The following is a 12,922-nucleotide window of genomic DNA, read 5'->3' as shown; positions in this document are numbered from 1 at the left end:
CTCGGTGGGTGCTCGTCTGGAGGACCTTATGCGAGCGGCGGACTGGTCCTCGGATTCCACCTTCAAGAGGTTTTATTTTAAGCCGGTGGTGGATTTAGCTCAGTTGGTGGTAAGTAAGCTTTAAACTAGCATAATCTGAAGCCTCCGGTCCTGACATAGAATCGAAATTTGCCTAGCTTACGTAACGGTAAGTTTCAATTCTATTAAGGACACGGAGGCGAGGATTATCCCACCCGGACTACGGTGGTGTCTCTACCCACCCGTATGGCAGTAAGTAAAGCGTTTTCCTTTACGTTGTCTGTACTGTGTTGTTCACTGAATGCTCCTCGCCTTGTTGTCGCTTTTTCCTGGGCCACCTCGCTGATGCTGTTCCTTTTTTGGCAGGCAACGACGGTGCTAAACAGGACCAATGAGGCTTAAGCGTGATCTGCGCGAAGAAAGAGGAGGAAGATGATGGGAAGTCCGGTTATATAGGGATGATGAACAGTGACAAAGGACTGTGGACTATGATTATAACAAAGAGACTCTTGGGAGTTGTTGTTGATTTTTTGTTGAACATTACGTCAATGCTTTATGTTTAAAGCATTTTTTGTTCTTATTATATCTTTTCCTAAGCTGCTGTGGTTTCTTTATGTTAATAAAGCGAAGGAAGATATAGCATAATCCTCGCCTCCGTGTCCTTAATAGAATTGAAACTTACCGTTACGTAAGCTAGGCAAATTTCGATTCACAATTTGTTGACTGTCCTTAAGGGCCAAGTACTTCATCCAGATCCAAAGTCCCTAAACTTGTCATATTGGCTCCTGAGCATAATGAATACGCACATCTAGATACTTGCCAGGAGGCCTCTGCAATATCCTTCTCTCAATCGGAGGGAAGTTATCTGTCCAGGTGTTGGAAATTTGTCTAAGAATTTAGAGCTCACCTCCGACCACGAACTAATGACTCTCAACCTGTTAATTGCACTCAAACCCTCATAGCTGACTATTGTATTTTGAAACCCAGAATAGTCTAACTATATTGAGAACAGTCTGCGAGCTGTTTTAATCACCTACGCTATCAGCCAGCCTGAGACAACTACTTTGTAAAATAGCACTTTAATCACTTTTGCCACTTGGGCTACAGCTCTGTGCGCAGGTACTGTAGAGATCAACAGCTTGAACATGTGCACAAAGCACTTTTTTCAGTATTTTTTCAACAGGCTGCATCAATGGGGAAATAATTCAGCCAGGGCACTTACCGCCCATATCAATACTCTGTATATGCTGCTTCATATTTAAAACTAGGCTAGTCGTAAAATCCTAAGTAATCAAACTAACTCGCCCATGATAATATGCACCATAACTTACATGCGATCTCTCACCCAAAAATATGCCTATGTTCTGTCGACAATGGTCAGAAGTCATCCACTTCAGACAGCCACTATAATAATCACATTGGTAAGGTAATGTCAACTTACCTGCTCAGCAGTAGGTATATTGCACTTTCAAGAGACTCCCTTTGATCACACCTTTTGTCTGGGGTGAGCTACCGGTTAAGAGTTACTGTGTTTTGTGTTTTTAACCTTTTTTTATACTGAACATTTTTTTAGCCTTTGATCTTTTTATGATACTGTCTATTTATTATGTTCTCAACAATTGTAATGATTTTAATTATTCAAACAAAAAAGTAACTCTGTCATTTAGCTAAACCAGAGTATTGCAAAGAGTTGTTAGCTAACAGGACTTACAATTTTAAATGGAAGCAATTCTGTTAGTGGTGTCTGGACAATAATATTCACCCTATATCTTCTTGACCAGAATAGGTGCTACTTTATCTATTACAGCTAGCACGATCAGGGCTTTCTTATATATCTGCTAAAGTACATTTAGCAGCTGTATCACACTTTTGGAGGAATTTCAATAAACCATGCATGTGGGCAGAAATAATTATGAAGGAGTTCTTAAGAGGACTGTTTGGAGCGTATCCTCCATTGAAGCAGCCACCAAATGCAGTACTTTCACTGTTGAAGAAGGGTTCTTTTCAACCCATACATAATGTCGAAATCGAATATCTTTCCTTGAAAATTGCGTTGCTGTTCAAATGGACCTCTGCAAGAAGATAGAGCGAAATACAGGCCCTTGCCATTAAGGAGCCCTTTGTGCAATTTAGGGATTACTGGGTTATATTCAGATTGTCCCCAAAACGGCAATCAAAGTTTTACTTAAAAGAACCAGTGGATGTAAATGCATTTGTTTCAAAATCTTAAGGGCGTAGCGAAAACAGCACTTTACATTCTAGATGTAAGAAGGCGCCATAAAAATGTAGATTGACAGTAGTAAATAATTTTGAAAAATAGATCGAGTGTTGGTAGCCTATGGCTCCCCTCCAAAAATGTCTTTATATTTCAAATAAGAGCATAGCCCTCTGGTTATCTGTGGCTATTGTTTTTCGTCATTGTAAACCACAAAGCCCTCTAAAAGGTAAACTGAAAGCACACAAGGAGTGTTTCCTCTTGTACTGCTCTGCTTGCAGGTGTGTCAATACATTTTAAGGCAGGAATCATAGAAAAATAGACCCACAATCATCCAGCATTACTAATTTAATTCAACAGTACAAAATGATGCAGCAGTAAGAAAGGCAGGCAGTGTTCTGTCATCTTTTCCAATAAGGTGAGTTCTTTTTTTAAATACATTTCCCACCATCCACCACAGTGCTTAATCTGACGTTTGACTGCTTTTTAGTTTGATTCAAGCATGTATATCCATGAAAGATCCAATACCGGAGAAAGAAACAAAGTTATTTACCTGTAACTGTAATTCTCCAAGATTGGTATCTTTTCATAGATTCACACGCGACTCGCCCTCTTTGGCCTGTTGTCATCTATTCAACAAGACCAGATTTTCCAGTACAAGTGTTAGTATGGTAGACTGAAGGGAGTGGAGTTCAGTATGCTGCAATCTGATTGGCTGAAGTTTTGTTATTTTCAAATGATGTGAATAGGATAATAAAGGGGATATTTTTCAGACATAGCAGGCTTTTTAGCATAGTGCTGATTTCTGAATTTTACCCTGGGATTCTCAGCTTGGCAACTGGAAATGATTCAAGCATGTCAATACACGAAGGATACCAATACTGGAGAACTACAGATACAGGTAAGTAACTTTTTGTCCGCGTACACACTTACATTCCTTCTGTGGACTAAGGACTTTGGTAGTAAAGAATTTATTAAAATATTTTTTATGTATCCATGCTTTTTAGGTTATTTTTAAGTGGTAACTTTATATGAATACATTATCTGTTTAATTTTTCAGAGGTTTCTCCAGCATTTATTATTTTGGCTACACTCTTGGTTGAAAATGTGTTTTTTGATGGTTGGAAAAGTCCAATTTTCTTAAACCTAGAACTGTAACGTGAGCTGCTTGGCTTCAATGAGTTTTTCTAATTTCTTTAGCTTTTGGAAAAACACAAGAACACAGAAAGTATGGTTGAGTTGCTTGATTTGTATCAATTGGAAGATGAGGCTTACAGTAACCTTGCCGAAGCAACCACGGAACTATACCAGTACTTGCTCCAGCCATTTCGAGATATGAGGGAATTGGCTATGCTTAGAAGACAACAGATAAAGGTATTGTGCCAACTTTGTATATCTTATTGCTTATAAAAAATTCAGCTCGTTTGGAGGTGCGATTTTGTTTTTTTATCTTTAGATCACACTGGTGATTTTTGTTACGTTAATTATTTAAACATTCTGTGAAAGGTGCGTGTGTGTATATATGTGTGTGTGTGTGTGTGTGTGTGTGTATATATATATGTCCAAGAACACTTCCTAAAACAAGAAAGTCTGAGGCCACTTAGGGGGAGCACAACGGAGAATCTTTATTGTAGAAAATCACAAAGGCACGGACGGGCGTATGCATTTCAGCCTTGTGGCCTCTTCAGCGCCCAGCGTGTTTCACAGGAGAATAATGCGCCGCTCTCCAGTTCTGCCCCACCCGATTCAGGTATATGCTGTGGTTAGCTCCTCCCCCAAGCTGTAATCTGTATCACCTGCTTGGGTTCTCTGGTGTGATGACGAACTACTGATCCCAGCATGCAGTAAATTGCCAGGATCACCATGTTTCTGCGGGAATAGCAGGACTGTTTGGTAGCTTTCTCCTCATGTCCCGCACTGCCTGCCACAAAAAGGAACTCCTTGTGTCCCCCAAGACTGCACCACCATCACATTCAGGTACGTTTATCCACGGGGGCTGTGTCGCCCAGTGCGGAGTTCCATGACTCCATCACCGCTTCTATTCCTCCCGTCTGCAGTGGTGTGCTCGATCCTTCCGTTAACACGGAATTAAAGAAGGTTGTGCCACAGCACAACGCCGCCAGTGAAGATCGAGTCTGCTTGTGTGCAGGGTCCCCAGTAGCACACCGCTAGCATGAAGTGCAAAATATGTCCATATATATATATATATATATATGGAACCACAAACGCCCTAGAGCTTTCCAGGACACACTCGTGTTCAGCCTGCCATCCGGCCTATCTGGACAACTGTCACCGTGAGCGGTAAACAGACAGGAGGGGCTGCGGATCGATATGCCTTCGTCTGCTAAAGCGTGTGAAGCCGGACCTAAAACAATCTCCACAACTCACAGCATCCCACTCAGGGATTTGAACAATGCTCAAAACCAGTAAGTGACTCGAAGACTTGAACGGAAAAAATACATTTCCCAGCATGCAACATAAACTGTATGTGAACTGTGAACCAATGGCATGCAAATGGTGTAAATAAAATTGAGCCTTTGAACTGCACGTACCGAGCAGCCTATGATTAAGGGGCAGCTGACCCCGAAACACGTCAGGCACTACAGCGTACCTGTGAGGAAGTGGGGAGAAGTGTCCAGATAGGCCGGATGGCAGGCTGAACACGAGTGTGTCCTGGAAAGCTCTAGGGCGTTTGTGGTTCCATATATATATATATATATATATATATATATATCCATATCCATACTAATATAATAAAGAGAGAGCCCAAACCTTTGAGACGGGTAATCTCAGGAACCACAGCACCAATCACAACACCCAATACAGCGTTGGAAGGGGCAGTTGCAGCAGAAGGACATAGGCTATGCAGACGCCCACCATATACATTTTAAAAGGTAAAAGAACCGTGCCAGCAAAGTAGTCCCTTGTGGGCGTGTCTGCTTTGTGCTGGGGGGCGTGACAAACGCTGAGGGCGTGTGGTACGTTCCGCCCTTCATGCCATGTCTCATATCGTGTGCTAATCCCACCCTGCTCCATTTAAATACCCATGCACCCCATAATCATAACCCACCCTTACTCCTTAAACTACCCCAACACCCTTAAACACTAACCCATCTTAACCCTATAAATATACCCTGTACCCCAAAACCCAAAACCCAAACCTATCCCTAAACCCTAAAAATACCCCTCTACCCCAAAACCCAAATCTAGCTCTGAACCCTATAAATACCCCTGTACCTCAAAACCCATACCTACCCCTGAACCCTAAAAATACCCCTGTACCCCAAAACCCAAACCTAGCCCTGAACCCTAAAAATACCCCTCTACCCCAAAACCCAAACCTACCCTTGAACCCTAAAAATACTCCTGTACCCCAAAACCCAAACCTAGCCCTGAACCCTAAAAATAACCCTGTACCCCAAAACCAAAACCTACCCCTGAACCCTATAATGCCCCTGTACCCCAAAACCCAAACCTAGCCCTGAACCCTAAAAATACCCCTTTACCCCAAAACCCAAACCTAGCCTTGAACCCTTAAAATACCCCTGAACCCTAAAAATACCCCTATACCCCAAAGCCCAAACCTAGCCCTGAACCCATAAAATACCCCTGTACCCCAAACCTACCCCTGAACCCTAAAAATACCCCTGTACCCCAAAACCCAAACCTAGCCCTGAACCCTAAAAATGCCCCTGTACCCCAAAACCCATACCTATTCCTAAACCCTAAAACTACCCCTGTACCCCATAACCCAAAACTATATGTGAACCCTTAAAATACCCTAACACCCCAAAACATATACCTCAGTTCCCCAAAACATATACCCCTATACCCATACTTATCTTATCCAAACATTAAAAATAAACATGCTTTTACCATTCATGCATTTACAACGAATTTCGTTGTAAATGTATGCATGGTAAAAGCATATAAAATGTAATGCCATGCGCTATGGCATTGCGGAGTCATGGTACTTTTGTAATGAAAGTATGCGGAGTGATGGTATGCGGAAAGAAAGTTGCGGAATAATGGGTGTTTACCCTCCCCCGGTAAGTACATTGGTGCCACGGCGGCCCACATCTCCAGCAACATACTCATATTTTTTCACCACCCATTTGAAAAATGCACAGGTCTCTCTCATTGATGGCCAGCACCGACATATACTTTTAGACACACCTCCCGCCACAAGTTCTAGAATTGCGAACTTTAGAGCTGGGGAGCTAAGTTCGAATCTCTGCATCAGTTCAACATCCTGTGATTCCAGGCAACTCACTTTGTCTCCCCGTGCCTACCACAAAATCATGTGTTCTTCTGTAATGTAAATTGTGGTCATGCCATGTTGTCGAGTTCGCGCTATATAATATTGCAAGGAAAAATAAAGTAGGGAAACTCGAGTACACACACTACTGAATGAGCAGTCTTAAGTGCATCAGCAGTGCACTGTGAATCTGAATCGGAGCTTTTCACAGGCCTGTCACAGATAAGAAATGCTATCAAAACGAAATATATATATATTTATATATATATATATATATATATATATATATATATATATATATATATAATATATATATATATATATCCATAGTCCCGAAAATCAAGTCCTTGGAACAAACAGGTACCAACCACAACGTGCTTTTCAAATTAGTGCTTTATTGCATTGCAGTCAGCATGATGCGTTTCGGCCGTGTCTCCACGGCTTTGGGAAAAAAAAATAAGAAACATATATATATATTCTCTCCAATAAAACGCACTCTCAAAGTCGAACACAATTGAATTGTGTTTTATGATATATTGAATAATCAGAAAATTGCACTAATAAACATTTTTGTATTTTTCCAAAAAAAAGAAATTTGGTTTGAGTGTCACTATTGTGTTCCCTTTAATTATGCTATAGGGAATTGTTTAAGTTGAAGTAGCCCTAGAAAGTTTACATAAGCACATTTTGGAAACAGCCTTTGAAGAAAAAACCTGGAAGGTGCGATCACTAAGGAAGGAGGTAAGCCAAGATAGAGCAAGGCCTTCGATACTTAGGGACCGGAGGGAGGCAAGCAAGATGGAATGAGAAACAGTATTCAAAGCGGCACTCAAATCAAGCAGAATGAGTGCCATTGTCTCCCCTCGGTCCAGACCGTGACGCAACCTTTCTGTCACTCCAAGGAGAGTAGTCTCAGTGGAGAAATTGGCCCTGAACCCTGACTGAGAGGGGTGCAAGATACCAAAACTCTCCACAAAGTGTGTCAGCTGGTTATTTACATGTTTCTCTAGAATCTTCCAGAAGACTGGAAGCAGAGAAATAGGCCTGAAGTTTGACAAATTAGAAGTGTCAGCACCGGTCTTCTTCAGTAGGGGAATAATCATGGCGCGTTTCCACTCTGGGGGAATCCAAGCCTCTCTTAATGATAGATTGAGAAGTTCCCTGATGATTTCTAATGATTTAGGGAGGAGTTGGCGTAAAATATTTATGGGTACTGGGTAACGTGGGGAACCTGATTTCATACTGGCTAAGCATTCCAGAAAGGAGTCCGCATCAAGAGGAAGCCGGAGATAAAGCTTTGCCAAAGAATTGGGCTCTCCTCTATAAGTGGAATCAGGACGTAGATTGAGCCGACCAGCGGAGGGAGTAGTTTCTAATGTGCTATAAATAAGTTCAACTTTCTCAATGAAAAAGGCGGCGATGCTGTTACATTGAGTTACATCAAGTATAGGAGGAACAGGAGCAGTGTCCGAGCCTGCCAGTTTCTTCACTACAGAAAATAAAGTGCGAGGACAGTTTTGGGCATGCACAATGGTATTCGTAACGTAGATGGCTCTAGCTGTCTTACATAGAGAATGATAATTATTGAGGGCTTTCTTGTAGTCAGATATACAGGTTGGCGAATAAGATTTTCTCCATCTCCTCTCAAGGGTTTTGCATTTTGATTTTACAACTTTAAGATCCTCCGTGAACCACGGGCCCGGAGGGCGATGAGGGAGCTTATATTTAGTGTTAAGAGGCAGACTAGAATTAACAGTATTAGTAAGCCAATCTGACACCGCAGCATCAAACTGCGAGATGGGCAGGGGAGAATCCGGAGGATTCGTTAATAGTAAGGTATTAAAGGATTCCATATACAGCTTGCCCCAATGTCTAAAGCTACCAAGGTCCTCAGGGGGAACCGTAGCCTTATCGGATATAATTACATTGAACTGCAAAGTGATCAGACCATTCTAAAGGAAGAGCGGAAACACGGCAGTCAAAGGGGAGATCAGATAAAATAGGGTCGAGTAAATGGCACTGCAACATGGGTGGAGCCAGCATTACATAGGGACAGATTCAGTGTCTCAAGGTCAGACAGAAAGGCACTACTGGCGTTACATTTTTGGAGCTTCTAAATGTAAATTAAGGTCGCCAAAAAGCGTAAAATTGGTGGCCGGAAGGCTGCAACCCGGGGGGGATCGATCCAGTCTAATATGATCGAACGCTACACCCAGCCGAGAGGCTCCCCCGGGGTCACGAGTGTGGGTGCTGAAGGACTTCAAACGGACATGCCGTCCTCTTCGGAAGTATCGCTCCAAGACCTTTTGGCTGCCATCACTGGACTTAAGGCCGATATGAGTCAGCAATTCGAAGCCGTAGTGACCAAAATAGACACGGTGGCGGTGGATGTAACTCTTATTCGGGCCGACTTAGCCAAAACAAATGAGCGGGTGAAGGCTCTGGATCTTAAAACGTCGAGTCTGGTGACGGACATGGCTGAGGCGCAGTCTGAGATTGGTAATCTGCGTGCCTCGCACGATTTGCTGCTCAAGCGGATGGAGGACTATGACAACAGGGCCAGGCGGAACAACATACGCCTAGTCGGAGTGCCGGAATGTGATGGTGCTGTATCGACCGACCTGTTGGTCGAGGAACTTATTGTCGCTCAACTTGCTCCGGCAGGGCTCAGTAAGTTCTTTGCCGTAGAGCGCGCCTATCGTTTTCCAGGAGGACAAGTGAAGCCAGGAAACCCACCGAGGCCTATCATTGCGAGACTTTTTCACTACCGGGACAGAGACGCTATCCTCCAGGCCGCCCGTAAGCACGGCCCTTTGAAATACGACAATAACTCTGTCTCCATCTATCCTGATTTCACTCCTCAAGTGCAGCGACAAAGATCAGGTTTCCTTGGAGTGAAGCGTCGTTTGAGAGATCGGGGCTTAAAATACGCCATGCTGTTTCCGGCCCGACTACGGATCGAATTTCGAGAACGTGCCTACTTTTTTGATCAGCCTGAACGTGCTGCCGACTGGTTGGACTCGTTGCCGGCAGATGACTCTGGAAGTGGAGGCCCTGGTGGTGCTGAAGGTGGTGCAACAGCCCAGGAGTAATATGGGGCCCCAGAGGTTCTGATTGAGACTATGCATTGTACTGTGTAGATTAACTTCGTGCTTTATGGTACTGCCCGTGGCGGTGCGGGAACGGGTGATTTCTCCCTTCCTCCTCGGGGGGTTCTTTGTGTAGATAACATGGGGCGACAGGCACACTGCAGTTGGGGGTGGCTTTATAGTCAGCAGGGGTGCAGGGAGGGGGGTGTTGTAACGGGTTTCGGTTTTGGGGTTGGTTTCTGGGGACTGGGTTGTGTTTCGTTTAGTTTGTTCTGTCTTGGTTTTCATGGTATTTCACATTTCGCAATGACTTTGATCTGTGGGTTCTGCTGGGGGGTGGGGGTGGAATGTCTTTGTCGCAATGGGGGGGGGTGAAATGCGGGTTCTTTCTTGGAACGTAAACGGACTGGGTGATAGGATCAAGCGGGGCATTGTACTGCAATTCTTGAGGCGCCACACCCCAGATGTTGTATTCCTTCAGGAGACCCACTTGATTGGAAATGCTTGCAAGGCTTTAGACCGCCGGGGTTATCGCCTGGTTGCACATGCTGGTTTCACTTCAGGTTCCCGGGGTGTGGGTATCATGATAAAGTCTTCCCTTGCTCTTGCTATTGACGAGGTTATCCTTGATGACCGTGGGCGGTATGCTGCTGTTTCTGGGAGGTGGGAGGGTAAACAGATCGTGTTTGTTGTTGTCTATATCCCCCCGGGACTACAGGCTACCACTTTTGCCGACCTTGGCAGGACTCTCCTTGGGCTTCCGGACGGATTATTGATCCTGGGCGGAGACTTCAATTCTGTAATGTCCGGTGAATGTGACCGACTTCCCCCTAGGGTATTGTTGCAGTCCCAGATGTGGCTCAGTGAGATGGCTGATACTTTTGGCTTGGTAGATGTCTGGCGCTCACTACACCCCACACTCCAGCAATACACTTTTCACTCTGGTGCACATGGTAGTCTCTCCCGTATCGATTATTTTTTTATGTTGGCCTCCACACTGTCCACTGTTCGGGAGATGCGACATCTTCCCCGGTGTATCTCGGACCACTCCCCCTTGCTGATTACGATTTCTGTGGGCGGTCTACTTGGCAACAGGGTCCCCCCGATTCCTTCCTGGCATTTCCGAAACCCCCGGCTCCGCTCAGATTTGATAAAGGCAATAGACTGCTACTTCGCTGAGAATGTGGGCTCGGTCACTTCCCCCACTGTTCTTTGGGAGGCCTTCAAGACGGTTATTAGGGGTTCCGCCCTATCATTTATTGCCGCAGAGCGTAGGGTGAAGAGGGAGGCTGTTGTGGCTCTTGAAACCGAAATTACTGCGCTTGAAAGTGAGCTGGGTGGGAATGACACGCCTGCACTGCTGCACACCCTGGAATTGAAGCAAGCAGACTATAAAGCCTGTGTCACGGATGCTGCTAAACTGTTGCGAGCGAATCAACTTGGCCGATTGTATGATGTGGGTGACAAGGCTAGCAAGCTCCTTGCGTGGCTGGATAAGACTGAACGTGCGAGTCGAGTTGTACCGGCCATTGTTTGTGAATCTGGTGAGAGTGTCTCTGATCCGGGTGAAATTGTTGATTGCTTTGTGGACCACTTCCGGACGGTTTACACGCCTGTTAGTGATCGAGATGAGGCTGATTCCAGGCTACTGTTGCGTGACATTGCCCTACCCACTGTGTCGGATGAGGACTGTCTTGCCCTGGAGGCCCCTTTTACGGTTGATGAGATTGCCCTCGCTATCCGATCCTTGCGCTCGGGAAAGGCGATGGGCCCCAATGGACTTCCCATTGAACTTTACAAACTTTGTCCCGACAAGATGGCCGCCCACCTGCGTCAAATGTTTCTCGAGGCGGTTGAGGCTGGGTGCCTCCCCCTTGAGCAGCGCCTCGCTACCATAGTCGTCATTTATAAGGACGGCAAACCTCGTGACCGCTGCGCCTCGTACCGCCCTATTTCCCTCCTTAACGCGGAACCCAAAATCCTTGCCAAGGTACTGGCCAATCGGTTGCTTGAGGTGATTTGCGACCTGATCCACCCGGATCAATCCGGTTTCATCCCCCATAGGAACACGGCCCTCAATCTGCGTAGACTCCACAGCGTTCTCGCGAGAGCTCCAATCCTCGCCGAGCCGGCAGTGGTCGCTTCCCTGGACGCCACAATGGCTTTTGACACTATCGAATGGCCCTACCTATGGGCGGCCCTCGCTAAATTTGGCTTTGGCCCTAAATTCATCGCATGGGTCAAGCTCCTCCACGAACGGCCACTTGCTCAGGTCGCGGTGAATGGTAGATGCTCGGACCCCTTTCCCTTAGGCCGTGGCACACGTCAGGGCTGTCCGCTCTCCCCGCTTCTATTTGCATTGGCGCTCGAACCCCTTGCCGCATGGCTCCGGTGGGAACCCTCTATTAAAGGGATCCGATGGTCCCCAGACCTTGAGGATCGTGTCTCCTTGTACGCGGATGATATCCTTCTTTATCTCACTTCCCCTCAGAAGTCGCTTAACGTTCTTTTCGACGTTCTCACGTCCTTCGGTAAGAATTCGGGACTCATCATTAACTGGACCAAGTCCTGTGTTTACGTTATAGCTGGTACTCTACCGCCTCTACCCCGCAGGTTTCTCATTCTGGTAGCGGCCGACGGCTTTAAGTATTTGGGGATCTATGTATCCATGACCTCATCGGTCCGCTATGAGCGAAATTTGTATGCTCCGCTCCGTAGACTTAAGCAAGACGTTCGACGTTGGCGCGATTTGCCTCTATCTCCATTGGGCCGGGCGGCTCTCTTTAAAATGATGTCGCTCCCCCGATTTCTTTACGCACTACAAAATTTTTTCGACCCTGTTCCAGCTCGCTACTTCCGTGAAGTCGAGAGTTTACAGCGGCAACTGATTTGGGATGGCCGTGCCCGCATTGCCTTGTCCAAGCTCACGCTCTCCTGGTATGATGGGGGTATTGCGTTGCCGGATATTAGACAGTACTACTGGGCCTCGCACCTGAGCGCTATCAACCATGCGACCTATGCTCCGGAGCCCGCTCCTGCCTTTGCCCTGGATAAGCTATCGTTGCCCGGTGGCAATTTTAATAGGGCTCTGTATTCAAAGGCACCCTTTCGACTCCTTACGGGCCCGACGAAATGTGCAGTGCGGGCATGGAGGGACGCTACCGTGGCCACGGGCTGGGGTGGTAGGCTGACACGTAAGACGCCACTGTATGACTCGGAACGGTTGGGCAACCTGTGGAAGACAAAAGGGTTTGAGAAATGGGACATGATTGGGATCAGCACGGTGGAGGACCTATGGGCACGGGGCGCGGTTAAGTCCTTTGAGTCGTTGAAACTGGAATA

At 45.8% G+C, this 12,922-nt stretch overlaps 1 protein-coding gene across 2 annotated transcripts in view; it reads left to right on the top strand.

The window, feature by feature from the left end:
• JMY (junction mediating and regulatory protein, p53 cofactor) overlaps positions 1-12,922 on the top strand; it is a 483,755-nt gene that overhangs the window by 74,243 nt on the left and 396,590 nt on the right. For both annotated transcript variants that reach the window (XM_086960737.1, XM_086960738.1), the window contains exon 2: positions 3,434-3,607. In XM_086960737.1, coding sequence (XP_086816863.1) covers positions 3,434-3,607 — 174 coding nt within the window. The remainder of the gene's footprint in view (positions 1-3,433; positions 3,608-12,922) is intronic.

This window comes from Lissotriton vulgaris, chromosome 3_1 (genome assembly GCF_964263255.1).
Source record: "Lissotriton vulgaris chromosome 3_1, aLisVul1.2, whole genome shotgun sequence".
NCBI lineage: Eukaryota > Metazoa > Chordata > Amphibia > Caudata > Salamandridae > Lissotriton > Lissotriton vulgaris.
Note: the sequence above shows the minus strand (reverse complement) of the source record. Positions and strands in the feature narration are given on the sequence as shown.